The sequence below is a fragment of the Falco peregrinus genome, chromosome 13, assembly GCF_023634155.1.
Source record: "Falco peregrinus isolate bFalPer1 chromosome 13, bFalPer1.pri, whole genome shotgun sequence".
Classification (NCBI taxonomy): Eukaryota; Metazoa; Chordata; class Aves; order Falconiformes; family Falconidae; genus Falco; species Falco peregrinus.
This window is the reverse complement of record NC_073733.1, coordinates 1,691,993-1,719,220: the sequence shown is the minus strand read 5'-3', so window position 1 is coordinate 1,719,220 and position 27,228 is coordinate 1,691,993. Positions and strand designations below refer to the sequence as shown.

Below are 27,228 nucleotides of genomic sequence, written 5' to 3'. Positions count from 1 at the left end.
GAGCCTCCAGGCTGAACGGTCCCAGCTCTCCCAGCCTCTCCCTGGATGACAGATGCTTAGTTACCCGCATCATCTTTGTGGCCCTTTGCTGGTCTCTCTCCAGTAAGCACATATCCTTCCTGTACTGGGGAGCCCAGAACTGGACACAGCACTCCAGACGGGGACCCACCAGTGCTCAGTGGTGAAGGGTCATCCTCCTCGACCTGCAATGTTCCTCCTAATTCAGCCCAGGACACCACTGGCCACCTTCGCTGCATGGGCACGTTGCTGGCTTGTGGTCAACCATGCAGCCGCTTGATCACTCCCCCCACCCGGAGGGATGGGGAGGAGAATTAGAAAGGAATGTAAAACTCGAAACTGGGAAACCAAAAAGTCCTTGACTTAATATAAACAACTAAAACCATCAGTGCCTTAGCAACATCGTTCTTACATCATAGCCAAAACCCAGCACTGTACTGGCTAAGAAGAAAATTAACTCCATCACAGCTGAAACTAGGACACAAAGAAATTTTTTATGGTGAGCGTGGTGAGACACTGTCACAGGTTGCCCAGAAAGTTGTGAATGTCAGATCCCTGAAAGTGTCCAAGGCCAGGTTAGATGGGGCTTTGAGCAACCTAATGTAGTGAAAGATGTTACTGCCTACGGCAGGGGTGTTGGGCTGGATCGTCTTTGAAGATCTCTTCCAACCCAAACCTGTGATTCTGTGGTGTCCACCGAGACCCCCAGGCTCTGTAGAGCTGCATCGCAGCCAGCCAGCCCCTACTTGTCCTGGTGCCTGGGGCTGCTCCCTCACAGGGGCAGACTTCACATGTCCCCTTGTTGCATGAGGCCCCTCTCAGCCCAATTCTGCAGCCTGTTGAAGTCCCTCTGAATGGCAGCATGACCCTTGGGTGGCTCAGCCGCTCCTCCCAGCTCTGTGACATTGGCAAACTGGCTGAGGGTGTGCTCTGTCCTGTCATCCAGGTCATTAATGAAGATGCTCAACAGCACTGACCCCTTACTGACCCCCAGGATGCACCATTAGCAACAGCCCTCCAGACCTGGCCCCTGAGCCAGTTCTCACCCGTCCCACTGCCCATGTAGCTGACTGTACTTGGTCAGGTTGTTTATGAGAATGTTAGGAGAGACAGTGTCAAAAGACCAGCTTGCCAAGTGCAATGGTGGCGAGTAGAAGGAGGCACTTAATGAGGAGCCAGAGATCCCAGGGGATAGGGATGGGCTGGAGACATTTCCTAGAGCTGAAGTGTCTCTTGTGGAGTAGAAAGCTGAAGGTCCAGGTCCCTGCAGGGGTGGATGCACAGGGCAAAGGGAGCATCTCTCTGCATGGTGGTCCCATTGCTTAGGAAGCAGATGAGCTGCAGGCATGGGGCAGCCAGGGGCTGAGCAGAAGCCAGGTCACCGCTGCTCCCGGGGCTTTCCACAAGCAGGTGGATTTCTGCCGGAGGTGGCTGGGGTGGAGGTGGCTAGGATGATGGAGGGGTAGGGATGGAGGGCACAGGGATGATGGCGGGGCAGGGATGGAGGGCACTGGGATGGAGGTAGCAAGGATGGAGGGCGCCGGAGCGATGGAGGGGCAAGGATGGAGGCGGCTTCGGCTGCCGGTGGCCCTCGAGGCTCTCGGGCAGCTGCCGGGGGGAGCAGCGGGGTACCCGCGCCGGACGCGTGCTCAGAGCGCGGGCCGGGATGCCGGGCGGGCGGGCAGCCGAGGGGGGGAGCAGCCGGGGGGCGGGCAGCCGGGGAGGGGGGGCAGCCCTGAGCCCGCCCCCGCTCCCGCCCGCTCCCTCTCGGCGAGGCACGGCTCAGCGGCAGGGCGGTCCCGGAGCCACGGTGAGAGTCGCGGGGACGGCTGCGGGCTGCGGGCTGTAGCCCTGTGGGATCGGGAATTGGGCATGGAGGGAGGGGAGCGAGGGGGCCGGGAGCGAGGGGGCTGGGGGGTGGGGGCGGGGACAGGAGCGGAGGTGGCGGGGACGGGAGCGAGGGGACAGGGGGCCGGGGACCGGAGCGGGGGGACCGGGGGCCGGAGCGATGGGGCTGGGGGCTGGAGTGATAGGGGCGGCTGGAGCAATGGGGACGGAGGGATGAGGCAGGGGCCGGGGGGGATTCCCGCTCCCCAGCGCTTCCCTCTGGCCGCAGGCGCTCTCCCCCACCAGGAACTGGGATCCCCACCCAGCCCCAGAAATACTAAACAAACACAGGAGCAGGATTCGTTATCAGCTCCCGCAGGCTGTTTGCGCAGCGCCGGGACGGCTCCCCCCGCCGCCCCCTGCCCGATTACCGGCGCCCACCGAGCGCCCTGCCCCGGCTGGCGCGGCCCGGAGCTCCCGCACCCCGCCAGGGCACCCCCGGGACCCCGCCAGGGCACCCCGCATCTCGCCAGGGCACCCCCGGGACCCCGCCAGGGCACCCCCGCACCCAGCCAGGGCACCCCGCACCCCGCCGCTGGGGCGGGCTGGAGCCCCCTCGCACGGGAGCAGCTCACCGTTCGGTGGCCTTTTGTGACTCTGCCGAGCTTAATTTATCTGTCCTACCCACAGGATGGAAAGAGGTTAGACAAGGGCAGGGTGAAGTTACAAGACTGCGAGAAGTAGCAGTCTTGAGTTCTTGAGAGCTTCTTGGTTTATTTAGAGCACGTAAGCATAAAGCTGCTCTTTTCTAGATTTTTGGTTACACTTCCTTCTGGTTTGAGCACAAAGGGATCTGGGGGCTTTTTAGGTTGTCTCTGTTCCTGTCAGCCACGAAGAACCTTCATGACTGTCTTGCCACAGGACTTCAGTTTTTACCGTTTTTCTCCTTGTCACCAACTGTAGCAGTTCCTTTGTTCCTTTTGCTGTGTGTCAGCAGATGTGAAACCGAGAGAGCAGAGCTAGATGTGGGGTTTCATTTGCACATTTGCTAATGTGATATGTAATCTTCCAAAGCTGTGGGATGACTTACAATAGGAAGATTTGCATCTTTTTTATTATTATTATTGTGTTGGGAAATGCACAGCACCCTTCTGCAGGAACTGGCATCGCCTCGCTTGTTCAGGAGACATTCCTCCAGCTAAAGGTGGTGTTTGAGCAGCCCCATCCCATGGGGAGCCAGCCAGCCCCCAGCCCCTGCTCAGATAAGGCCTGGCCTAACGCCCTCCCCCCCTTCCTTCTGCCAGGGGCTGATACGAGGCTGTGTCACCATCTGTGCTTTCCCAATGCAGCTGCTGGTCCGAGCTGATTGCATGCATCTCCACCCCACGAACAGCTGCCACTTGCCTTGTCAGACCACAGAAGGCTCTTAGCTCGCTTCAGGCATTGGCAGCTGCAACCACCAGAGGAGGAGAAGGCAGCTGCCACTCTGGTGGAGCATTTCTTTGGCCCCTCCATCCCTAAAGGGTCCTCTCACCCGCCTCCGGAAGGCAGCTGGCAGGGCTTCCTGCGTTGCTTGCAGGAAGCTGGTTAATGTCTCAGCAGCTCTCACCGCCTGCAAGGAAACTGTAGTGCTGGGGAGCTTCCCTTTCCCAAACACAGACAGTTTTTTGCTTTTCTATGTGGTGCGTCAGTCATTGGCATAGCTCCGGCTCATAGAATAAGCCCTTTTGTAGCAGCTAAAGCCAGCTGCTGCACCTCCCATTCCTGTAAAAGGCTGGATGAGAGGCTGCAGCACCGCAGATGTGTTTCCCAAAAGTCATATGCCTTCCTTGTAAGGAAGATCCACAGACATTCCTTAAAAAGACCTCTTTGTAAAGCCCTAGCAGGCTGGAGTAAAACCCCTCCTCTGCTTCTAATTAGACCTGTTGGTTAATGAGAGAATAAAATACCATTTATAAGGAAATCCTACAACAGAAACAATAGGATTTTTCTGGTCTCCATATACCTGCTAACCTGGGAAGAGCACAATAACTTAATGTAAGACACGAAGGTCTTCAAATAACCAGCTTTCCACACATTGACATGGCTTTTCAGCCTGCAGCAGCTGCTCTGTCCCAGATAATGCAGGTTTTTAGGTGTACAGAAGCCAAATCAGCCTTAACTGGGGAAAGTTTCCCCAGAACTTTATTTCCTGAATTCCTTTTAGCAAGGCAGAATCCAGGGACGTGCAGTTGGCTCCTCCAGTGGGGGGGGCGTCCTAGGCTGGAGGTCTCTGCCACAGGGGTGAACACAACACACCTTGGCTGTGCTTGCTTCCCTGGGGTTTTGGGTTGGTTTTGTTTCTCTTCTGCCTCTTGGGGTCGGGGGGCTGGGCCAGGGGGCTGCTTGGCCGGGTCCGGGAGGGCATGCCAGGCACACTGTGCATGTGGGCAGCTCCATGGTGGAATTGGCTTCCCTTTTAGATGCAGCTCTGCTGTTTGCTGGGTTCCCCAGAGGAAAGCTGGATGCTGCCAGGAGGTAACATCTCTCCGAAGGGAGCTCAGCCTTCTCCCCTGCAATTCCTCACTTCACAAGTTAGTTCCTTAGCTACCACCAGCCTCAGGCTGTCTCTAAAATAAACCATAATAGACCATCTTGACCTGTTCTGCTCCTGGCTCATACTCTAATCACAGGACAGTGAAAACCCTTTGCAAAAAAATTGTCCTACTGCCCTCACCCTTGCTCCAGAGCCTTGAAAAACCCGACAGCAAATGCAGACCCTGTTGTCCAAACATTCAGGCTTTCAGCCTGGCTCTGCAAACCAGCTCTGAGCACTGCTCCCTTTCAAATAACGCCCCACCGCCCAGCGCGTTGGAGGCAGGCAGGTTGTTCTAAAAAAAGTTGCAGAAGACCCAGAGAACAGCAGCCAAAATAATAAGGAGCTTGCAAGGAAAGCCTGAAAAGTCTGGGAGTTTTCAGGCTGGAGAGGAGGGGGTGGGAAAGAGGATGGGATGGAGGTTTTTGAAGTTGTGAAGGTGATGCATAAGGCAGATGCGGAGCCCACATTCGCTCCATGCCAAGAGTCAGGGCTGCTTGAGGAAGCAATAGAGTGGGTTAAACCAGAGAAAAGAAAATACTTCTGCAGGTGTCGGTGTGTGATCATGGGACTCCTGCTACCTTGGGAGGCTGTGGAGGTGGTTGCTAAATGTAAATGGGCAATTGCATGGCCAGCAGATGCAGAAATAAATACCAAAAGGAGGAGGCAGGGCTGTACCTGCTAGCATCATAAAGCTGCAGCACAGAAGGGCTGCAGAAAGCGGCCAGGCACTCTGGTCCCCCCCAGTAACTGCTGTGCCTGTGCTGGTCTTGATGCTGTTGGATGTTGGTGATCTTTGTGTCTAGGAGATCTTTCTTTCTGTGATTGCTGTGCTGAATTGGTGCTGAACACAGACATGATCGTGATGGTTTCCCTGAGCTGCGCTCTTACAGGCGGCACACGCTCGGGTGGCTGTACAGCAACCCCCTGCTTCAGCCTGTGCCAGCTGTGGAGACACCACTGGAGACATGGAGAAGGTTGGGGGCTCCCCCATCACTGCGCTGATTCCCCTTCACCTTTCAGAGTCCCTGCATGGCAGATGCTGACGCTGCTTTTCACCGGCCCATCCACCATGCCCAGAGCAGCCATCCCAAGAGCATGTCACTGCAGAAGGAGCTCATCCCTCATGCTGGTTTGAAAGCCTGCAGGGTTTTACCATGTTAACCTGGCTGCAGACGGCTGTCATAGGCTGTGAGTATGAAAAGGGACTTGTGCGGGGCTTGCAACAGCTATGAGCATATGTTTGCAGAGTTTCTGTGCTCTCCTTGCTCCCCTGCTCCAGGTTGCAGCAGTGTTGGTCAAGGTACGCGCTCTGGGGAGCCATCCTGGCAGGTGCCACCTTCCTCCCAGTGCTGCGGCATCACTGTACCTGGGTACCACCACTGCCTCTTCCAAGCAGCTCTCTTCCACTGCATGCCTAAGGATTTCTTCCCTGTGGGCCTCTTCTCTGCTCTCTGACCATGGTGTACGCTCCGGTACCCTTCCTCTTTCCTTAGATGAGCTTTCCCTTTGGTACCTGTTACTGTACCTTCAGCAACCAGCACAACCTTTTACACATGCTAAAAGTGGCTCCAGGATGATGGTTCTGGCAGATTGGGGGCTGGAGGTATGTGTGACTTTCTGCTTGCTAAAATCTTTCACATCAGCAGTGCAACGGTAGGATTCTTGTGGGATTGTACTGCCAAAGGTACCTTTCAGGGTGGCATTTAGAGACACACACACTCCCCCACACCCGTTAGCTTCATTCTCCCCTGGGGAAACCATAAAAGGGTCTCATGTCAAAGCCTGTTTGGATTCCTTTTCATGCTAAAACCAGCTTATCTACGCAGCAGTTGCACCAGAGAACCGTTGCATTACTCAGAGGTGCCAGGAAACGTGAATATGTGATGTATTTTCCAGATGCATGAGGTTGCTGGGCACCTGGCTGAGTGGGAGCATTGGTTTTGCAGGGCTTAACCTCCCCGTGAGAGGATGGTGAGGCCAAGGCTGAATGTGCCGGTAGGTTTTAACAGCATTCAGCTCTCAGACAGCAGTTAAACAGCAGCCAGGACCATGTAGTCCCAACAAAGTACATTTCAGAGCTTGTTTGTCAAGCAATGCTCTTCTTTCCAGGTGCTGAGGAAGCAGGTTGAGATCCAGGGCTGAAGCCGCACTGATGATAGTCCCTGTTAGCAATTCCTAATGTGCAGAAAACCCTCAAAATCCAGATTCCCATTTTTGTTCCAAAGGGCAAGGAGTTGTCTTAACCAGCTGAGAAGCATTTATACAACACGCTGATAAAAATGTTAGAGTTTTTATCCTGGCAAAGGAGGAAGAAAGTCCTCTGTTACGTTATGTGGCACAACACAATTCAGGAAGTCAGTCTGTAGCTTGTACCAAAAAAAGAAAAAATAGGATGTACAAGCAGACTAAATTGCTCGTTGGCTTTTGCTTTAAAATTAACCCATCTTGCTCTGGCATCTCTCCTGTTTCCAGACCTGTTGCTGATTTTGCAGGGGTCCTCCGCAGCAGTGGAAATCACAGAAAGAAGAACTGCAACTGAAGGATCCTCCATCATGATGCATGCACCAGATATCAAGAATGTAAACTACACTGAGTGGGAATACATAAGGAACACCACCCCTGAATTCATCCTGCAGTACTATGCACATTTCCAGTCTCCAACCATTTACTCAGCTTACCAAGGCAGAGTGATTTTCTATCCAAAGAATGGTTCCATTCTCCTGCAGAGGTTACAAGAGATGGACAGTGGCATCTATAAAGCAACAGTCGATCTGATGCAAGATAAAGCTAGGACAACGTTCCTTGAAGTTATCAGTAAGTCAAACGTGTTGAGCGGATAGTTTTCTCAGACAAATATTTGCCAGTTGGTGCAGCAAACAGGTTGACAGGATGGCAACCAGAATAGAGCCATAGGATCATAGAATGTCTCGGGTTGGAAGGGATCCATAAGGCTCATTGAGTCCAGCTCCCTGCTCCTCACAGGACCACCTAACACTAAACCATATGACTAAGAGGGTTGTCCAGATGCTTCTTCAACTCTGATGGGCTTGGTGCCATGACCACTTCCCTGGGAAGCCTGGTCCAGGGACTGACAACCTTCGCAGGGAGGAACCTTTCCCTAATGTCCAATCTGAACTTCCCCTGACACAGCTTCATTCCGTTTCCTCATGTCCTATCACTGGTCACCAGAGAGAGGAGATCAGGACCTCCCCTCTGCTGCCCTCCTTGAGGAGGCTGTAGACTGTGATGAGGTCACCCCTCAGCCTTCTCTTCTCCAGGTAGAACAAAACCTCAGCTGCTCCCAAGTCTCACCCTTGAGGTCTTTCACCATCTTGGTCACCCTCCTCTAGGCACCCTCTAATAGTTTCATGTCCTTCTTGTACTGAGGCACCCAAAACTGCACACAGAACTCGAGGCGGGGCCGCACCAGTGTGGTAGAGTGGGACAGTGTCTCTCGCCCAGCTAATGATACTGTGCTTGATGCACCCCAGGGCACGGCTGGCCCTTTGGGCTGCTGGGGCACACTGTTGACTATTCAACTTGCCATCAACCCAGACCCCCAGATCTCTTTCCGCAGGTCTGCTCTCCAGCCTCTCGCCCCCCAGTTTGTACGCAGAACCAAGATTACCCCATCCCAGGTGGAGAATCTGGCACTTGGTCTTGTTGAATGTCATATGCTCGGTGACTGTCCAGCTCTGTAGTCTATCCAGATCTCTCTGCAAGGCGTCTGTACCCTCAAGGGAGTCCACAGCTCCTCCTAGTTCAGCAAATTTACTTAATGTACATTCAACTCCTGCATCCAGATCACTTAAAAAAACATTAAAGAACAGATGCCCTAAAACTGAGCCCTGGGGAACCCCACTGGTGACTGGTCACCAGCCTGATGTCACCCCATTTACTGTAACTCTTTGAGCCCGACCTGTCACTGGTCGCTCCCACAGTGTGCGCTGGGCTCATCTGGCCGTGTGCTGCAACACCCGTCGCGGGACGCTGTGAGAGACGGTATCAAAAGGTTTGCTAAAATCCCAAACCCCCACATTTACTGGCTTCCCGTGGTCAGCTAGATGGGTGACCTTGTCATAAAAGGAAATAAAGTTACTTAAGCAGGACTTGCCCCCGTGAACCCATGCTGCCAGTGAGCGACGACTGCATTGTCTCGCAAGTGTTTTTTGGATAACTCCCAGAATAACCTTCTCCATAATTTTACCAGGCACTGAAGTGAGACTGACAGGCCTGTAGTTACCATGGTCTGTCTTCTTGGTCTTCTTGAAAACTGGGACATTTGCCAGCTTCCATTTGTCTGGGAGCTCTTCAGATTCCCAAGACCATTGAAAAATAATAGAGAGAGGTTCCTGCGATAACATCAGCCAGCTCTTTAGGTACCCTGGGATGGATCCCATCGGACTTACGTGCATCCAGCTGGAGCAGCAAGTCTCGAACTAGAGGAGGATTTCTGGTTTCATCGCTGCCTTGAAAGACGCAGACTGGAGACCCTACAAGGGCTGCTGGGAAATGCCAGAGGGTTTTTTCCAACTGTGTCTGGCTGTGGATTGAGCTCCTGGTTGGGATATGAGGCTGCATGGTGCCTTCATCCTGGAGTGACAGAAATGGGGGGCACCTTCTGCCTTAAATTTATGTAGTTGTTGTGTCATAAACAGCCGCTCCTGGGAAGCATATGGCATAAAATTCCCTCAAGAGAAGGGATTTCTGATCACATCTGATGAGCAGAACAAATGCCATGGTAATGATTTGAGGACCTACCTCAGGAGCTGCAGGTTGTCCCTTGAGGCTGGGGCCAGAAGCTCCTTGGCAGCAGGCCCAGAATAAGCTGCTGCCTCACCAATAGCCCTACTCGTCCCTTCAGGATCAGATCCTGAGACCAGCTGGGTTTATGAAGGCTTTTCACTGGAAGGTGGGTCTGCCAGGCAGATCTCCTGTGGCTGATCTCCCATGGCTCCCTGCAGAAGCTCCCCCAGAACAGCTCCAGGCCCTGCAGACTCTGTTCCTTCACACCAGCACTGCCTTACTCTGTCTGTGAATTTCTCTGAAAAAATAAACAGAAATGAGAGCTCACCCTGTTTTGAAGTGCCCTTTCCTAGAGCTCAGCATCACTACATGAGCATACTGCATGTAGTGTAGGGATGGACTTCAGCCAGGGGTGAAGGACCTCAGGAGCATGTGGTTGCTACCAAGTGGAAACCCAGATACAGTTAAGAGCAGCCCCGACCGGTGCAGGTACCTAGGCGTGAGCTGAGGGACAGGGTCAGCCCTCCTTTGGCACATGGCAGGAGCCTCCAGCATGCAAGGCTTGCTTCTCCATGCTTTGGTCCATGTGGACTTGGACCAGTTTAAAGACAGGGAGCAGCAGAGTCTCACGTTGCTGCTCTTTGGGTGAACTTCATGACTTCTCTGACCCCCTCCCATACTCCCATGCCACTGGTGTGTGGGAAAAGCCCCCTCCTCTTGGGACACCCCGTGGCAGACAGCATCTGGAAAGTCCCTGTCATCGCTTCCCAGCATGATCCCAACTCGCAGTTCTTTTGGGTCGGTGCACCCGGTGCTGTGCCTGATCTCCAAGGGCTGGTAGTGTCCATCCCAAGGGTTGCATGGTGGCATGGATGGGGACATCTGCTTCCTGCTTTGAACTTGGTGGATGATGCCCTGCTCACTGCAGTATCTTCTCTCCCTCCAAAATAACCTAGGGGGTAAATCAGAAGGGAAGGACCTGCTCGCTCCCCAAGGGGCTCGGTATTCTTGCATGTCACCCAGTTTTCAGGTCCAAAGCAGGGAGCACTCACGCTCCTGGGAGTGCTGCCATGCTGCTCTCTACTTTTCAGAGCCTGTGCCCCAGCCTGAGCTCCAGTTCAGTTCAAACCTGGCAGGTTCGCCCATCAAGCTGATCTGCGTGGTGCCAGAGGGAACAGTGGCTTCCATCTCCTGGAAGAAGGACGGACGTCCCCTTCCCCCTGAAAAGTGCTATCTGCTCCCTGGGGACACCACCACACTGCAAATATGGAGCGGGGAGAAGTCAGACTGCGGCTCCTACTCCTGCAACATCAGCAATGTGATAAGCTGGAAGGAGGCAGCCCTGAACCTGACGGTCACAGGTTAGCCTTGTGGGTCCAGCGGTTGGTCGTGTTGTCACAGGTCCGCCCCACAGCTGTCTCTCACGGGCTTTTCTGAGCAAGTAAGACACAGGACTCATCCTTCAGGTTTTCCAGCACTTTGCAGTTTTCTGGGATCCCCGCTCTGTGTGCCAGGGTTGTCCCCAGCATGGGGTTTCCCTCGTGCTCTGCCTTGCAGGTCTCACATCTCCTCTGTACCACGTGCAGAGGCTGGCCGTCATCACGCTGATGTTCACCACTGTCTCCACCATCGGCTTCATTATAGTGGTCTGTCAGCCGAAGGAACACAGGTTCGGTGAGTGCCAGGACTACACCCCAGCCCCCTAAAATAAACCCTTGTCTCCCCACCATGGACAGGGCAGACAGCAGAAAGTCTCAGTCAAGCTCCTTTTCCCCTGTCATCCTAATTCACTTTGGTGGTGGGAGGAAACATGCTCAGCTCGTGCATTTCTTCTTATGCCTCTGTAGCTTGCACAGAAGATAAAGCTCCCTAGAAGCCGGTAATCCCAAATGGCTTTGTGAGAGATGGAGCCAAAAATATCAGTACCAAGCGCACGAGCCATTCCTCTCCCATTCCTTCAGGCATCCCTGGGAAGAAATAAAAAGTGCAGGATGGACAGTTAGTGGTGGGCTTGGCAGTGCTGAGTTAGCGGTTGGACTTGATGATGTTAAAGGTCTTTTCCAACCTAAATAATTCTGTGATTCTGTGAGACGCAGGCTGCATGGGAAGAGCCTCCCTGCCTGGAGCTGGCCAAAGATCGTGTCTCATGGGTTTTGGTGACCCAGCACACTGGTGTTTGGGTCGACATTGGACCCGTACCCAAGGACCATACAGATTAACACGGGTGCTTCAGTAGCAACACATGTATTGAAAACAATCCTAAAGACTAGCTGACAGCTAGTCCTTCTGCACAGTCTTTGTAATCTGCTAGTGCATCCTTCTACCCCCCAGGAACAATCTCCAGAATCATGGAGACCATCTGGAGAGCAGAGGTGAAGCCCTAAAGCTGGCAGGGAAGCTCTCCCATGTACGTTTGTCTCTCAGCATGAAAACCAGGAACAGGTGTAGGCAGTGGCGTTAGGTCTTGCTCTTGGGGGTGATCTCCCCTGAGGAGCCTGGTGCTGGTGGGGAGAGCTTGTGCCTTGTGGGCTTCCCCCTACGAAATGGGTCTCCGGAGGAAATCCAGCACTTGTCAGGTCATTATAGGAGGCAAAATCCTGAGCAGAAGCGTCTCACGAGGTGAAACTGGCATCTGGTTCAGGGTGGAACAACCCCAGATCTGGCTGCTTTCTCCTGGTTCCTCTTGCAGTCAAAGCAAGGCCTTGATAGCTCACCAGGTTTTCTTTTCAGGGTTTCTAAACCTCAGGGATTCAATTATTTACAAAGAAAGCCTGTGCTTGTTTTTACCTTCCCTTTGCAGGCTGCACCCATCCTGTTTATGTGGTACTGAGTACACTTGCCTTTTTTTCTCAGGAAATGAGGCACAGAAACATGTAATTCTGTCCATCCATGGACTGCTGTGTATCTCCTCTCTCCTCCTGCTTGCCATCTCCATCATCTGGATGCAGGAAGAAGGTAGGATTCATTTAACCTGATTTGTTCATGATTGCTTCAGTGTCTCATCTTTCTTCTTTCCCCGGATCTTTACAGTAGCATCTTCGATGCAGCAGTATTTGATTTGGATAAACTGACATTAGATTTCACTGCTCTGAGCCTGCAGGATCCTCTTTCTCTGCTCCTTTGAAACCGAAGGGCTACATTTGTCCCTTTGTACTCTTCAGGTACCACTACCCCTTCTCCAGGACTTCTCAAAAATTAAAAAGCAGTTCAGAAACCACTTCCACCAGACATTAACAGACCACGGGCGATGAACACAAAGTCTGGCTGTTCTAAAACTGCTCTGTAGCCAGTGTTTCCCCGCCCTGGGCTGAGGCTATGTATTTGTCATGCCATGGGCACTTATTTGCTACACGCTGAGCTGCAAGCAGACGTTAAGGCAAAGAAGCCCAGAGAAGCTCCCCTGAAACATTCAGGTCTTCTCCTCATTCCCTGTTGAAAGAAGGGTGTTGCCTGTGTGTACATTTATAATAAATATTGCTTGCTAACAGCTTCCAGGATAAAACGTGTCCTCAGCTGTAGGATAGGGTCCCCTGGCCAGCAGCGCTGAGCCAGTCCCGCAGCCTGCGCCAGCGCCTCGCCACGCTCACAGGGAAGAATTTCTGCCTTGTATCTAATGCAAATCGACCCTCTTTCAATTCAAAGCCATTGCCCCTTGTCCTGTCACTACAGGCCCTTGTAAAAGGCCCCTCTCCAGCTTTCATGTCGAGCCCTTTTGGTACTGGAAGCTGCTCTAAGTCTCCCTGGAGCCTTCTCTTCTCCAGGCTGAACAAGAAGTCCTGCTCCTGCTGCTCAGCCCCATTGCACAGGGTGACGGATGCTGCCCTCCCAGATGCAGCAGTTGGGTGCAGTGTTGCCACAAGCCAACGTCCTTTGCCTTGTCCTTGCTGCGTCCACCAGTTTCCATCTCGCTTTCTGGTTTACTTCTATTCCTACAGGGGTTTCTGCTGCCTTGATCCTTCTTGGGCTGTTCTTCTTTGCTGCCACAATAGGAACTACCTGGGTGGCAACAGCAGTGGTGTGGAAACCAGCAGCTTTCAACCCCTTCAAAATGTGTAAGTTGCTGTTTATGATCTAAACCTCTGGTGGAAAAGGCCTGCTAAGAGCCCAGGAGCAAACTCCTCAGATTTTCCCTCCCAGGAGGGAGCGGAGGCTCGGCACGCTGCTGCAGCGCATGCCCAGACATTTCCCATTGCTCATCCTCCCACCGAAGCCCGGCTCCCCGGCATGCCAGCCTGCATTCCTCATGCATTTTCCTCTCATCCGTCAGCAGTTTTTCCCTCTCCCAGGGCACCGTGTCATCCGGAACAGTACAGCCCCCACAGCAATCATTGTCAACTTGTTGTTTACCACCTTCTTGCTCCACAATATCCAAAAGCTCCACGGTAAGGGGTGGCTTGCATTTGCACTGCTTGTGCCTTTCCTCGCCTTTCTTCTGGGGAGCAGTGAGGTATCTGGGGGGGCAGAGAGAGTCCTTAGGTGGATTTGCATGGCTGGTCCTGCAAGAAACCTTGTTGTGGTTGATGTAGTTGTGGCAGCTTCAAGCTGAGGTCATAGCTCTTACGTAGCAAAATGAGGTTCGCCTAGGTGGCTCCGTGATTTGAAACACAGGGATCCCCCTTCTCCATCACATAGAAGTCACTGGATGAGAGTCAGGGTGCCTAAATGTTCAGAGGGGGGAGGTGGCCAGAGGGGCAGCTGCTGACAAGTTCTCCCTTTCTCTTTGGCAGAGCGAGGCTGCTCAGAGGCCGTTGATCTGACAAACAGCTGCATCCTTGCTGCTGTAGCAATCCTCCTAGTGCTGCTGCTCCTCCTCGTGTCATGTAAGTAGCCCTGCAGTTTCTTTTCAGGATCTGTAAGAAGCTCAGCCACTGAGACCCCCCAGGCTCAGCTCTCACACACACCCCTGGCAGCGGGTATGAGTGAAGATGCTTTCAGTTAAATAATAGCCTGACTTGTAAAGAGCAGGACTGTCCAAATCAGCTAAGGACCCAACTCTAGTGTCCGTCCTTTTAGGGAAGCCACAGGAGGCACTGGTCCCTGGTCCTTGCCGGCACCACTGCTTTGTCCATGGATGCTCAAGGAAAGTGAGTTTTGCCTCCAGAATGTCCTGCCGTAGCCTTCCCTAGCAACAGCCATACTATGGTCAAAAAAAACCCCCTCAGCTATGGCAAGATTTCAGAGGAGAAAACTATTTAATAAACAGACAGAAATAGGTTTGGGAACATCTTATGACCCAGGAGAGCAGCTGATCAGTCATCCCAGTGAAGGGAGGCTTGCAGAGTGAGGTCAGGTAGTTCATTTTCCATCCCTCCAGCTCTGGGATGGGAGGGAAGAGGTCAGGGAAGTGATTTCCACACATCTACCATGGTTTTTCCGGTTTCCTCTTTTAAAGTTCCTGGTTTCTGTGGTATTGTGATGTGAATCCCCTCATTGCTGTGACTAGCAATATCTGGCCTCCTCCCCTGGCAGAGACAGGCTCTGCAGTGACCCGCTGTCAAGGGCTGGCTGCCCACTCCAGACAGCTCAGCCTTCGGGATCACATGTAGCATCTTAGGGAACAGGTAAGAAGAAGGGTCAAGAGCATGCTGAGAAGAGGATGCCCTTGAGGAGGAAGGATCGAAAGGGGACTCATGCCTTCCCAGAGCGCAGAGAGCATTTCCAAGTCTGAAATATAGAAAATACTGCAGCGAGGCCATGCAGGCAAAGAGAGGCAGGTTAGAGCTGCAGGGGCTTGCAGGCAAGGCGGGTGCCATAAGCAGAAGTCCACTCTCCACGCCACCTTCTTGCTTCCCCCTCCCTGAAATGGGGCTCTGCCAGTTTTGGAAAGAGAGGGGCTCTGCCCAGTGGCGGGCTCCCCCCTTCACTGCTCTCTGCAGCCAGCTTTACTTCACCCACCCCATGAAACGCAGGGGGCGGCCTGAATGGCTGGGGTGCTGTTGGAATCCCAGGAATTACTTGGTCTTTCCTTTATTTTCAGATTGCAGGAGTAAGTGGAAAGAGAAGACAATGGAAAGCCAGGAGACCACCCGGAACACACAAGCCATGTCCATCTTGGTAACTCACTGCCATCAGCTCGTTCTCTGCTATTGCAAATCCTTATTATTTAATGATGATTATTTAATTCATAGTGAATATTTATGAATATTTAATTTGTAATAAGAAGGAAGCATCTGCCTGGCCTTCCTGCAGAATGCTATGGGCTCTGCCCTCACCCTGGGGAAAGGTGCTGCTGGGTGCTGGTGCTGTAGTGCAGCTTGGTCCCACGCGACCTGTGGGGTCACTGCCCTGTCCTGGGGAGCTTTCTGGGTTTTTGGCTGTGGTGGACCTGAGCACTGCGGTTTCGCCTGCCTGTACCAGCACTGCAGGGACATGCTCAACTGCCCAAAGAAGCATCTCAGTGTCCCAGACATGCTGGTTCTCAGGGCTGCTGCACTTTGATTTGGTAAAAACATTCTGTTCTACCATACCTAACCCAAACCAGCTACAAATAAGGCACAGAAGAAAACCACAGGTCCTTTACCCACAACAGCAATGCTAAAGATGCGTGCCTCTTGTATTTGCTTTACTCTTTGCTTCTTCCGCCCCACTCATTCTTGAAGAAACCTCCCTCCCTCCCACGCAGCACCACCAGCGCAGCAGCAGACCTGCCACAGCCCTTCCCCCTCCCTCTCCTTATCGCTGAGATGCCAGAAGGATCTGCGGGCCAGGGCAGCCCCTCACTTTCTTCTCCTGCAGCTGAGCCTTAGGCTTGATGTCAGCACAGGGGCCGATGCTGCACCCCTGCATTTTGGGGGTGCTGGTGCACATGCAGCTGCAGCCTTCCCCTGTCTCTGGCGGGGTCACGGTGCGGGGAGGGGGGATTTACTGCCTCCCTCCAGGCCAGTCTCTTGGGGGTGATTTAGGGGTTGGGATGTTTGAGTGCATGTGCCAGGGTGGGGGCTTGTCTCAGGGCTGGGCCAACCTGCCTCCTACCCAGCAGCGTGGCTTCCTATGGGATGCTTCACAGTGGGGCACCTTTTTTGCCACCAAACGACACGGTCCCTGTATTTTTGGCAGATGATGGAAGATATCCCAGGACGGATGCAGGGAAAGGAGCAAAGTGCTGCCCCTCCGCCAGCTGGGGAGCTGCACTGCCATGCCACAGGCAGCTGAGGAAGAGCCCTGAGGAGCTGGGAAGCTGCTGTCAGCCAAAGCAAGCCCTCCGTAAGCTCTGCACCTACCCCAGCACTAGCGAGTCAAGGCTTTTGGCAAAAATCCTGCCAAAATCCTGCCACCCAGGTCCCCAGGTGATAGGTCCAAGTGGCAAATAATATGCCCCCCCGGCCAGTTTCCCTGCTGTCTATTCATAAAACACAGGCTACAAGAAAATACAAGCCATTGCCCTTGCTCACGTTGGTTGTTACCAAAGCAAGGGCAGCTTTTCCATGAACCAGAAATTGTATCAGACTCCAAGGTGGGGGTTATCCATCCTCACTAATGCTGTCACACCACATGCCTTTTTTGTTAGTACATTAATGAGTCCAAAAAACCCCAACCAAAACCAAAAAGACATGTAAAATATCAGTCGAGGAGAAAAGCTGATGCTCTGGAGCATTTTGAGGAATTTATTCCAGTTGCCTCAACCAGAATATATTGGTGCTGTTAATTAGTATAGACAACTGCAGAAGAGTGGATTAACTCCCAGCTTTAGCCACTAGCCCAGACACTATTTGTTCCGGTACAAAAGACACACGTACCATGCTGCCCAAACAGTGCCGAGATGTGCTGCTGCCAGAGCTGCCCTGCCTGTGCTTTTGCTTCTGAAGCTTGAACTTGACCTAGGTTTGCTTTCAGCAGAGCTCTGCCCACACGAGAACCCCGCTGACACCACCGAGCACGGTGCTGCTCTCTGCACCACTTCGTCCTCCTGCCTTTGCAAGGACCTTCTTAAGGTGCAGTGAGTCAGGTTGGTGGTTCTGAGGGGCGGCAGCTCTGTGATCACACCTTCCCCTCTAGCTTGCCTTCCTTCAGTTTTGCAAGGCAGATGTCCCCGCATTGCATCACCCTCCTCAGAAAACTCAGGCCCAGCCCTTGCCCGCCTGTCCTACGCAGACACTTGGCCTTCCTTGCCAGCTCCCCCAGGCACTCCTTTGCCCTCACACTCCCAGCCTTGGAAAGGATGCCTTACCTTTGGGAAGGATGTCCAGGAAAGGCAGCTCCATCAGCATCCCACGTACCTTTGCGGTGGGATTATTCACTCCATTTTAAAGCATCCCTGATCTAGGTTGGCCTGAGCTGATTTCCTTTCCCTGGGGCCCTTAACTGACCCGCAGTCATGCCATGACCTTCAGCTCTGGAAAAAAACCAACCTGATCCTTGCAGGAAAACTTAGCATTAAGTTCTGCCAAGATCTTTTGGTTTTTGTCTCCCTTGGACAGGATGTCAGCTCTAAAACACGTTCATCCATAAGAAAAAAAAAAAAAAAAGCACGACCAAACCAAAGGAAAAAATAGCCTTATGTTGCTTTTTTCTTCACTTTGTTACAGTCATTTTAGTAAACATATTTCACATAGATGCTTCTTGTGTATCCCTGTTTTCCTTCGTCAAGCAGAAAACGACCCCACCCTATTCCTGGCCCTGCGGAGGGGCTGGTTGTGCCCCGGCCAGTGCTGGCCCAGGTTTCGCTGGCCCGGCGCAAATTCAGGGCTTCACTGCCTTTTTGGCCGCTGCCCTGGGCTCCCTGGCCAGCGCAGGTTTCCATGGCCGGAAAGGGGAATGCTGTCCTGGGAACAAACCAGCTTCTCATTCTTGCATTGGACATGCCTTTTCCTGCCTGCTGAGCTGCGAGGCGGGGACAGGGCTTGAGGTCTCCCCTGGTGCCACCGGCAATTGTCCAAGCCCTGCTTCCCCTGCCCGAGCTCTGGCTGGCTGAGTGCCCCTGGCCCTGCCAAGTGCCCACCGAGCCATGCTGGCAGGGATGCTGTGGATAGCACAGGGCTCATTTCCCACGATCACTTACCCTGTTGGGACATCCCTCGTCCCCAGATAGGCACACCAGGCTGGATTCAGGGTGTCCCTCCTTGCTGGGGGAGGAACAGCCCTCTCCCTGGCTGGATGTGGGGTGCAGGGGACCACTTCAAGCAGGATGGGTGCTCCTCCAGTGTGGCTCGGCCAGGGATGGAAAGTCCCAGCCCAGGGACACGTGTCCAGTACAGCTTGCCTGTGAGAGTGCAGCTGCAGGCAGCAAACGGAGTAATTTGGGATGTCGGGCATCAAACCTGGGGGGCAGATCTGAGCCTTCCCCATTTTTTTGCCCCCGCTGAGTCCAGAGCACCGGAGAGGAGGAGGACAGGGAGAAGGAGTGATGGCAGGGCCAGGCGCGGGGCTGTGATGGCTGGGCAGGCAGATTGCACCTCTGGGGAAGCCGCCAGGGTCTCAGCTTGCTCAGTGGCTGTGCCCCAGAGAAAAGCTGGCAGCAGGGACTGCCGCACCACAGCAAGGAGGAAATCATCCCACCAGCCAGCCAGCACGGGACTGGGAGCCTGCATGTTGCTGCATCCCTGTGGCGGGGACCAGGATCAGGGACGTGGCAAACTCGGGGAGCTCCAACCATTAGCCAGAACGTAACGAATTTCCTACACCAAGCTACAAATGCTGTGAACCGGCTCTGAGAGCTCCAGGCCCCTGAGGTATGAGGCCAGAGCTGCATCCAGCCTGTCCCAGCTCACTTCAGGTTATCCGATCAAGGGGGAAGGGACAAAGAAAAGCACATGGAGACACAGCCCAGTAGACAGGGGCGAAGGGAGATGGTGCCAAAGACCAAAAATCTCCCATCACTGATTGATGGACCACCAGGAAACGACAGGCAGAGCTTCGGAGAGGACAAACCCAGAGTTTGCAACAGATAAGAGGGGGGATGCAGGAAGAAGATGAGGATATGGGATATTTGAGGGGAAGATGTGGTGCTGTAAAAAACTTACTAAGGAACAGTCGGGGAAAGGGGTCGAGAGGAAGAGGGTGAAGGGGGCTCGTTGTGCATCTGACCAAGCCCTGATCACCGCAGCCTGCCTCAGTTTCTTATTAAATCCCTTCTTAACTACCTGTGTCATCTCACTCTCCAGCCCGGGCAGGATGTGCTGGCACTCAGTGCCAGTCGGCACCCATCACTGCTGTCAGCAACCACTGGGAGCAGCCATAAAGGTTACAACGGGAAAAACATTGACAGAAAATGGCTGCAAAAACGCTGCAGCAGCAAGTCTGCCAGCCTGGGGACCAGGAGCATCCCTGAGGAGCACAGCTGGCACCTGTGAAGTACACCTGGGTACCCGAGAACCTGAAACACCTGGAGGCACCCTTGATAATCACAAACCCAAGAAACAGGAACAGTACATTTTATCATCTGGAAAGAGAAAAATTAGTCCAAAAAGGTCAAAAACAGTCTGGGAAAGTAGAAATCAGCAAAAGATTTTGGTTGCTTCAGTGACAGGAAGAGAGAAACAGCCCGGAATAGCAAAAATTGGTCTGAGAAAAATAGAAAATAACATTACCTACAGGTTGTTCCAGGTGAAACAGAACTACCTCCTCCACACAGTGGTGTCCTACGCCCCCTCACGTTGCTATGGTATAAAAAATTACTCCCGTTCTACTCAAAATGGATCCTCTCCCTGCAAGAATTTCTCTGCATGAGACGGGACCCCGGCTGGGGGATGCCTGCCCCACTCCAGATTCCCTGACATGGATCATCCATGCAGGGAGATTTTGCCCATCATTGACTGGCCTCACTCCTGATGAGCACTATACTGGTAACATTTCAAATAGTACATATATATATAGGTATTCATGTAAGAAATTAATCATAGATACACATACTTCTAATATTGAGAAGCAGATACATCAATACTTGCTGCTTTAGTAGTCATTTAGGTAGTATCTTGGAATAGATACATATACTTGCTTTTCTGAAAGTAATTTTGTAGTAACTTGAAATACGTATCTGCTTTACCAGTAGTAATTTGCTTGGCAAACTTAAGCACACCAAAATGTCTCTGCTGCTTGAGACAGGTGCTTGGTCAGACTTTGCCCACCTGCTATAGCAAAGTGATTGAATTTCACAGTCTTTTGCCGACAGCTTTGCTAATTAGGTGTACCGCGCTAAGCTGCCAAGGCTTCCAAGGGAGAGGGAAGAGACACACAAGGGAGGAAGGACATGAAGGCACAAGTGCAAGGATGCCGAGGAGATGGATGCTGGCAACATCTCTTCCACAGGTACATCCCAGCGCATCTGACATGCCCTGGTATAAAAACACAGGGACCTATTTACTCAGGCCACATTTAAACTCCGCACATGCTTCCTGTCTTTCCCAAAGGCTATTTTTCCTCTACCAGATTTAGCTGTTACAATGCACAAAGGTATTTATTTCCTACAGCCCTAGAGGAGGTTTTTCTCATTACAAACACAGCTACTATCCATAAACCTGCATACATACAAAAGCCACTAGATAAACCCTGAGGCTCAAATTGCCCCTGAAAAGCATCCACAGGGTGAACCCCAGAGTCATCTCCGACCTTGTCTCACTTGAGTGGCATCTCACAAGTCCAGCCGCCCCTGGGACTACAGGCCATGCCAGGACGGCTGCTTGCCAGGTCCCAGTGACTCAGGGAAATGATACAGGTTAAAAATACCCTCACCCAGCTTCAGAGCAAGGTTGTCAGGTTGGTTTTAATCCCAGCTCAGTCCCCCATGCTGCAAGCACCACAGGAGGAGCCGGGCTGCCCAGGCAAGGGAGGGGATGGGGATGCAGGAACTGCACAGAAGTAGCAAGTTACCTTCCTAGGTGCAGCAGCTCTTCCCAAGAGCTTCACATCAGGGGTAAATCCAGCATTCCAAGGTCTGCCCCCAGCTGCAACCCAGCACCAAAACACGAAGCTCGCGCAGGGTCCAGCAGCAGGGAGAACATCCCTCCACTAGCGCAGGCTTTAGATAACCCCGAGGGGTTATTTCCCACTCCTGAAGATCACAACAGCATCAACTGCGATAACACACACGCTTTTATTAGTAGCAACAGACATTAAAAAAAAACAAACCACAAACTCTCCAAAATGCTTTGCAGACAACTCTCCAAAAAGTTGAGAAAACTATTTTTTGCACAACATGTGGCTGCATTCATTCTACACCTGCAAGCACAACAGGGAGCTTGACAACCTGCACTGTACCTTAAAACTGAGGTTGAAATCTAGTTCACTCCACCCAAAATGCTCTGCTTCCTTTAATGCTTTAATTGCAACACGACATCCCAGGCTGAGAGATGGCCCTTTGCTGCCGGTGCCTTTATATCCCAGTTAGCTCCCCAGGACAGAGCCAGCAGCAAAGCAGGCAGTGTCTTGACATGACAGTCAAGCCAGAAGCTAGTTTGCTCTCCCACAATTTTCTTATTTGCCCTGGAAAGAGGCATAGGACAGCATAGCAACTACTCATGCTGTGGGATATGATTTGAGCCTCTCCCAGGTACACTTCTACTGTCCAAAGAGAAGGGATGACTCCAAGCAGAGGGAAACCCACCACTCCTCTGGCCAGGAAAGCCCTTTGCTGCAGAAGCGGGTCTACAGGCAAGACCCAAGCAGCAGAAACGTCCATCCGTGCCGCTCTGTTTGCTGACTGTGGCTCGGAGCAAGGAGAGGTCACTGCTCTGGGAGAGAAGTGGCCATCCAGAAGCTAGAGCAGGGCACCTGAAATGCCTGCCCCCGCAGAGGTGCTGGGGACTGGCTCAGACAGGGTGATGGACCCGGGGTTGTCTCTGTCAGAATGAAAGCTGGGTGCAAACACCCTGGCCTGACGATGAGCGAGGCACTTGGTGAGGTCCAGCACTCCTGGGAGAGCATCCAGCTCTCTCCAGGGTGAGGCTGTGCCTCCAGGCTAAGGAACGGCAACTATAAGAACAACTAATGAGCCCTTCACAAGCAAAGCCCCAAAGAGCTTTGCAGAAGCATAGGGAAGGCAGGCAGCAGGAGCTGGGGAGGAAGCCGGGCTGCCCTGGCCACGTCAGACCAGACCAAGTCTACCATCACCCCCAGGAGCAGCACCAGGGAAGGACAAGCTTGTGTCGGCACACGTACAATCCAGGTGGCTAGCGCTCAGAAGAAGAGGGGACGTCTCCAAATCCCACTGGAGCCCAGGGCTGGAGGACAGAGGAGGTGGGCTCGGAAGCACCCTTCCATCTCCCATTCCAGGCTGTGCCGCTGCTCTCACACAGCCAGGCTCAGGGATCGCTTTGGGGTTTGCTTCCTGAAACAAAGCTGCTTTGCCGCTCCTCCATCCTCTGATCCCTTCCACTGGCTCCACACCTGTCCTGGACTCCACAGTGCACACGACAGCAAAATCCTCCCCTTTTTCCTCCCTCCAAGGGCTAAACCGAGTAGAATGCCCATGGTCTCAGCCACCCTGGCAAGTCCCAGGCACAGTAGCACACCAGGAGGCCACGGTGAGGGGCTCACGCCCTGGAGAAGCAGGGGCTGGGGAGCTCCCCAGCAGCCCCAAGAGCGTGTGTTTGTCCAGCGGGGACAGTGGCTCTTTCCAGAGCTGTCAGAGCATCCGCAAACACTTACCCCACACGGCCTCTGGAGGAAGCCAGGAGAGGTAAGGAGGTCTGGAGCACAGCAGCAGCCAGGTCACCAGGCACAGCCATGCCCACCTTTCCCCCAGCGATGGGCAAGGGGCCCTGGGGAAGAGCAGGACAACACAGAAATAATCCAAGCCGCTGTTCTACAAAAAAATATTTGTGAGGTTTGGCAGCTGGAGCAATTCAGAGGTGAACCCCGAAGAGGCTGGGACAGCATCAGACGTCTGGCACTCCCCAGGCAGCATCCACCACCACCACCATCATCAGGGGAAGGCAGCAAGGGCGCAGCTGCCCAAGCTCTCTACCTGCAAGGAGAGGAGAGATCTCTGTCTAGGCCACCTCCTGGGTGTGGATCCTTCACCCACCCCTCAGACCTGCTCTGAATCCTCAGGCAGCTGCAGGGTGTCACAAGCTGGTGGTGACTGTGCTGGGAAGGTCCGGACTTGTGCTCTACTCCAAATTTCTGGAGCTACCTCGGCCAGCTTATCTCTGGGAGGAGTCGTCTGGGACCTGGCTGCACAACACAACCAAAAGCTTGTATTTTTGACTGGCTGCATCATGGGATGCAGTTTTCCATCCTTAGGGGATCACATCCTTGTCCTCACCCTCCAGGAACCTACAAGCTAACAGCCCATTTTTTGTGGCTACATAGAGCAAGCAAGCTCCAAGAAGATTTTAAGAATCACTCACTTCCCAGAAACCTCTGGAGCCCTTTGGAGAATTGAAAAAAAAAACACTACCCATTAAGGAGCATGTTTCAGGGCAGGGCTGCACATCCTCTGCATCTGCTCCACCCTGGAGGCTGCTGCAGCTTGGTCTGTGCCAATCTGGAAAGCATTACTGGAAACCAGAGCTGGCTCCCTCTGAGCCACAGATGTGCTTTGAAGAAGCTGAGTGTTTCACCTCCGGGCAAGATTCTGCTCTCCCAAAAAACATAGCATGAGGTTTTGATCGTTTTTGCAACGGGAGAAATTGGGATAGGACCACCACTTATCACCCCAGTATACCTGGCTTCAGAAAATGTGTAGCAGTAATTAAAAAGCCAGCATTGAGGGAGAAGCAGTGATGGAGCAAAAGGATGATGGGCCAGGATGAACCCTGCTGCTGGTGAGCCTGCACTGTCCAGGGGTGCCCAGCACCTGCTTTGCCAGGGATAACCGGGAGTACCAGGCTCTGTGTGGGGGAAACAAGGATATTTCCAGAGCAAATCCCAGTGGGGACTAAACAGGGGAGGACAGCAAATCCTTTGAGCCTCTGGAGGGAGGAGAGCAACCCCTTGGCTGCCTCTTACATCTGCAAAGAGAGGCTGGCAAAGGACCCCAAGCTCTCCCACTTGTCCAGCTTCCTCAGTTCTAGCCAACAATAAATTCTGGCTTGTAGCTGTGGCTGGAGAAGGGCCACCCCCAAGAGAAGGGCTCAGGGCATCTTACCTACAGCCATTGTAACACTGGCGGTCCCTTCTCCTGCACCAGACGAAGACACCTGGGGACAAACCAGTCATCATCTCCATCAAATGCCCTAGAAATGGCGCTCAGACAAAGTGTGGCAATGGCTGGGAAACCTCAAGCCTGGCAGCACCTGCTGATGCTGGGTTGGTGTTTGGGGTCTGGAGGAAGCCACCCCTGCCCACCTCCCCGCTGCCCCCCAGGTAGGGATGGCCCCAGCCCAGCCGATGGCCGGGAAGGAGAGATGGCCACCAGCTCTGGCCGCAGGTGAGCCATACGAGGGGAGTGTCACGGGGGATGATGAGAGCAGGAGCTTCTCCAGCACCTACCCACCGCCTGGAGGCTCTACACAGGAAAAACCTGAAAACTTTGTGCAATAGCAAAACATAAATCACCCAGGGAGAACCTCCTACTTCTATTTTAAACTGCCAGATCCTCATCTCAGGTCCAGACTTTCGCATTTTGGTTTTTTTCGCCCTCCAAGTTTGCAGTTGACAATCTGAGAATTAAATAAAATCCCCACTTTGCCAGGGACTGGGGATAGGCTGGAAAAAATGTTTCCAGCTCCAAAAAAGGAGGAAAAGCAAGACCACGGAGAAAGGAAGCATGTTTCCCTTCTGCAGGCAGAAAACCGAGCACACCATGGGGGGAGGTTCAGTGCTCGCACCCTAGAAGGGATGTGCAACATCCCTCAGTGCCCATGGGACTTTTTGGGGGGTTGATCCAGATTAAAAAAAAGTAAAGTATAATGTCATGCCTGCTCTGGACACACAGGACACATTTTCAGGACAACCTTCCCTCCCACATCTGGGTGCAGGGAGGCAAGGGAAGGCAACAGAGGAACACATTACCTCCTTGGAATGGGGACACCCTGATTGAAATGATGGCAATGACAAAGCCCCAGCCCCTGCCCACGGGACTCCTGGGTGAGAAACCCAGGCGCAGCAAGGATGTGCCATGTCAGCTGGCACAGACCCTCTCAGCCCATCCCTTCCCACGTGTGGCGCTTGCCACAGCACCCACCAGCGATGCAGCAGCTGGCCAAAAAGCCAGGGTGAAGACTCAGCCCCAGCACTCACCTGCAAGCAAGCCGATGAGAACGCACACCAGGATCACGGGCAACACCACATTCGCAGCATCTGCAAAGGAGGGATCCCTGCAGCCGGACCGAATTTAACCCCCTACCCACACCCTCCAAGCAAAAACCTGCCACCAGGCAGCTACTGAGGCTGAGCTCACAGAGGCACTGGGCAAGAAGATATGTTTTTGTGGGCCACTTCCCCTGTCTCTTATTCCAGGCATCAGGAAGAAATCCCCACTTACTCTGGACGTGGAGCAGGAAGGAGGTTTCATTCTGGCTGACTTCATTGCGGACCACACAAGTGTAGTAGCCGCTGTCATTCATCGATGCTTTAACAATGCACAGGGTGCTGTTGTCAACAAACTGGATGTGGTCGCTTCCCAGCAGCAGCTCCCCATTTTTCTTCCACCAGTACAAGTCTGCCTTCCCTTCCAGGACGTTGCAAACCAGTTTGGTGTTGCCTCCTGCCTTCACTGATGAGTTGCCCACAATTTCTGGCTCAGACAGTGGTTCTGGGAGAGACGGAGCAACTGTCAGCATTCAGACCCTGGCTCCCCAGGTGCCAGACCTGGAGCACCTTCCCTCCCCAGCAATTCAAGCTCTCCGGCTGCAGAGGAGGGTTTGCTATCTCAGCACTCACCGACAACACGCAGCTGGAACCAGCCCGTGGCCTCTGACTCGGATCTGAACCCGTACAGCCGGTCATCTCCCTGCTGCAGCACGATCTGCAGTGAGAAATCTGTTTCATTGAACCTCGTGCGATTCTTGTAGGGGCGAGACGTGTTGGCGGGTCCATCGAGGGCATAGCTGACGATGACTCCTTCCTGCAGGCCAGCTTTGTATTCCCAGAGGACACCTCTGCTGACCTGCAGCGGTGGTATCGTCAGAAGCACAGTGCAGCCCACGGCTGAGACCAGGCGCTGCGATGTCGGCCGGAGATCGGCCGAGTAGCACGGGGAGAGCGTGCGGGCTGGGGGAGAATCCAGATGTCACTCTGCGGCCACCGAGACCCAGCCTGGCCCGCCGGGGGGGTGGCAGAGAAAGCCCCCCCCGGCTCAGCCGCTCTGGACGGCGGCACCGGGGGGTTATTTCTGGCTTTAAGCAGCGAGGTGGGAGAGTCGGGGCGCCCGGCCGGCTGCGAGCCGCTTTGCTACCGCTCGCCTGGTAAAAGCGGGTTTTGCCGTAACGGTGCGCACCGCTCCGGCACCTCGGACCCCAGAAGCGCCGGCCTGAGGGGCACGACGCTGCGGGAGCCCCCCGCCCCGCGCACGGGCGCTTTCCCGTCGGACCGCTGCCAGGAAAAAGTGCCAAGAGACGGCAGCGCCGGCGAGGACCTTCCCCGCCCGCCCCGGAGAGCTTCTGTCCGGGGAAGCACGGGGCTCGGGAGCGCCCGAGCCCGGCCGCTCCCACTGCGCCCACGGAACGGAGCCGGGAGAACCCCAGCGCCCCGCAGCCGGGGCTCGGCGAGGGGCCGCCCCCGCCCGCCAACTACCGGAGCACCCCAAAAGCGGGCGGCGCCTCCTCCGCGGGCACCCCGGCCCCGGGACCCGGCCCCGGCAGCACCGAGCCCCCCGCGCCCCCCGGCAGAGACTCGCCTGTGATCCCCAGGCCGGCTGCCGCGCCGCCGCGCCGGGCGGGGAGGAGGAGGAGGAGGACGGGCAAGAGGACGGGCAACATCTGCGGGACCGGAGCGGCGGCAGCTCCGCCACGAGGCACCGGGACGGTCCCGCCGGCGGGGCGGGGCGGGGCCGAGGGGCGGGGCCGGGCGGGCGGGAAGCGGAGCTGGTTACCGGGAGCCGCTCCGCCTCCCCGCCCGCCTGCCGCCGGTGTCACGCCGCAGGGTGACCTCGGCGGCGGGGCACAGCGAGCCCTGGGGCTCTCCTCCTCCTGCTTCTCCCCTCCCCCCCCCCCCTCCTCCTCCCCACCCCCCCGGGCACC

The 27,228-nt window shown here is 54.1% G+C and overlaps 2 protein-coding genes across 5 annotated transcripts; one reads left to right on the top strand and one right to left on the bottom strand.

Moving 5' to 3' along the window:
• The first annotated feature begins 1,693 nt into the window (after positions 1-1,693).
• LOC106112368 (uncharacterized) lies at positions 1,694-17,722 on the top strand. 3 transcript variants are annotated; one of them, XM_055818134.1, is made up of 12 exons: positions 1,743-1,828; positions 4,308-4,418; positions 5,444-5,611; positions 6,896-7,237; positions 10,261-10,530; positions 10,727-10,843; positions 12,023-12,124; positions 13,105-13,221; positions 13,456-13,551; positions 13,897-13,989; positions 15,147-15,223; positions 16,226-17,722. In XM_055818134.1, the coding sequence occupies exons 3-12, from the start codon at positions 5,578-5,580 to the stop codon at positions 16,319-16,321; spliced, it is 1,344 nt and encodes a 447-aa protein (XP_055674109.1). In that variant the 5' UTR covers positions 1,743-1,828; positions 4,308-4,418; positions 5,444-5,577; the 3' UTR covers positions 16,322-17,722. The 3 variants fall into 3 exon arrangements, with proteins under 3 accessions (XP_055674108.1, XP_055674109.1, XP_027639372.2); XM_055818133.1 differs by lacking the exon at positions 4,308-4,418 and having other exon boundaries at positions 1,694-1,828; XM_027783571.2 differs by lacking the exons at positions 1,743-1,828; positions 4,308-4,418; positions 5,444-5,611 and adding an exon at positions 5,634-6,026.
• A 5,070-nt stretch (positions 17,723-22,792) lies between these two features.
• LOC129785573 (contactin-like) lies at positions 22,793-27,228 on the bottom strand. 2 transcript variants are annotated; one of them, XM_055818142.1, is made up of 6 exons: positions 26,886-27,222; positions 25,931-26,260; positions 25,533-25,802; positions 25,289-25,348; positions 24,195-24,246; positions 22,793-23,069 (listed from the first exon to the last, which is right to left on the bottom strand). In XM_055818142.1, exons 1-6 carry the CDS (start codon positions 26,965-26,967, stop codon positions 23,066-23,068), a joined length of 798 nt encoding a protein of 265 aa, XP_055674117.1. In that variant the 5' UTR covers positions 26,968-27,222; the 3' UTR covers positions 22,793-23,065. The 2 variants fall into 2 exon arrangements, with proteins under 2 accessions (XP_055674117.1, XP_055674118.1); XM_055818143.1 differs by lacking the exon at positions 25,289-25,348 and having other exon boundaries at positions 26,886-27,228.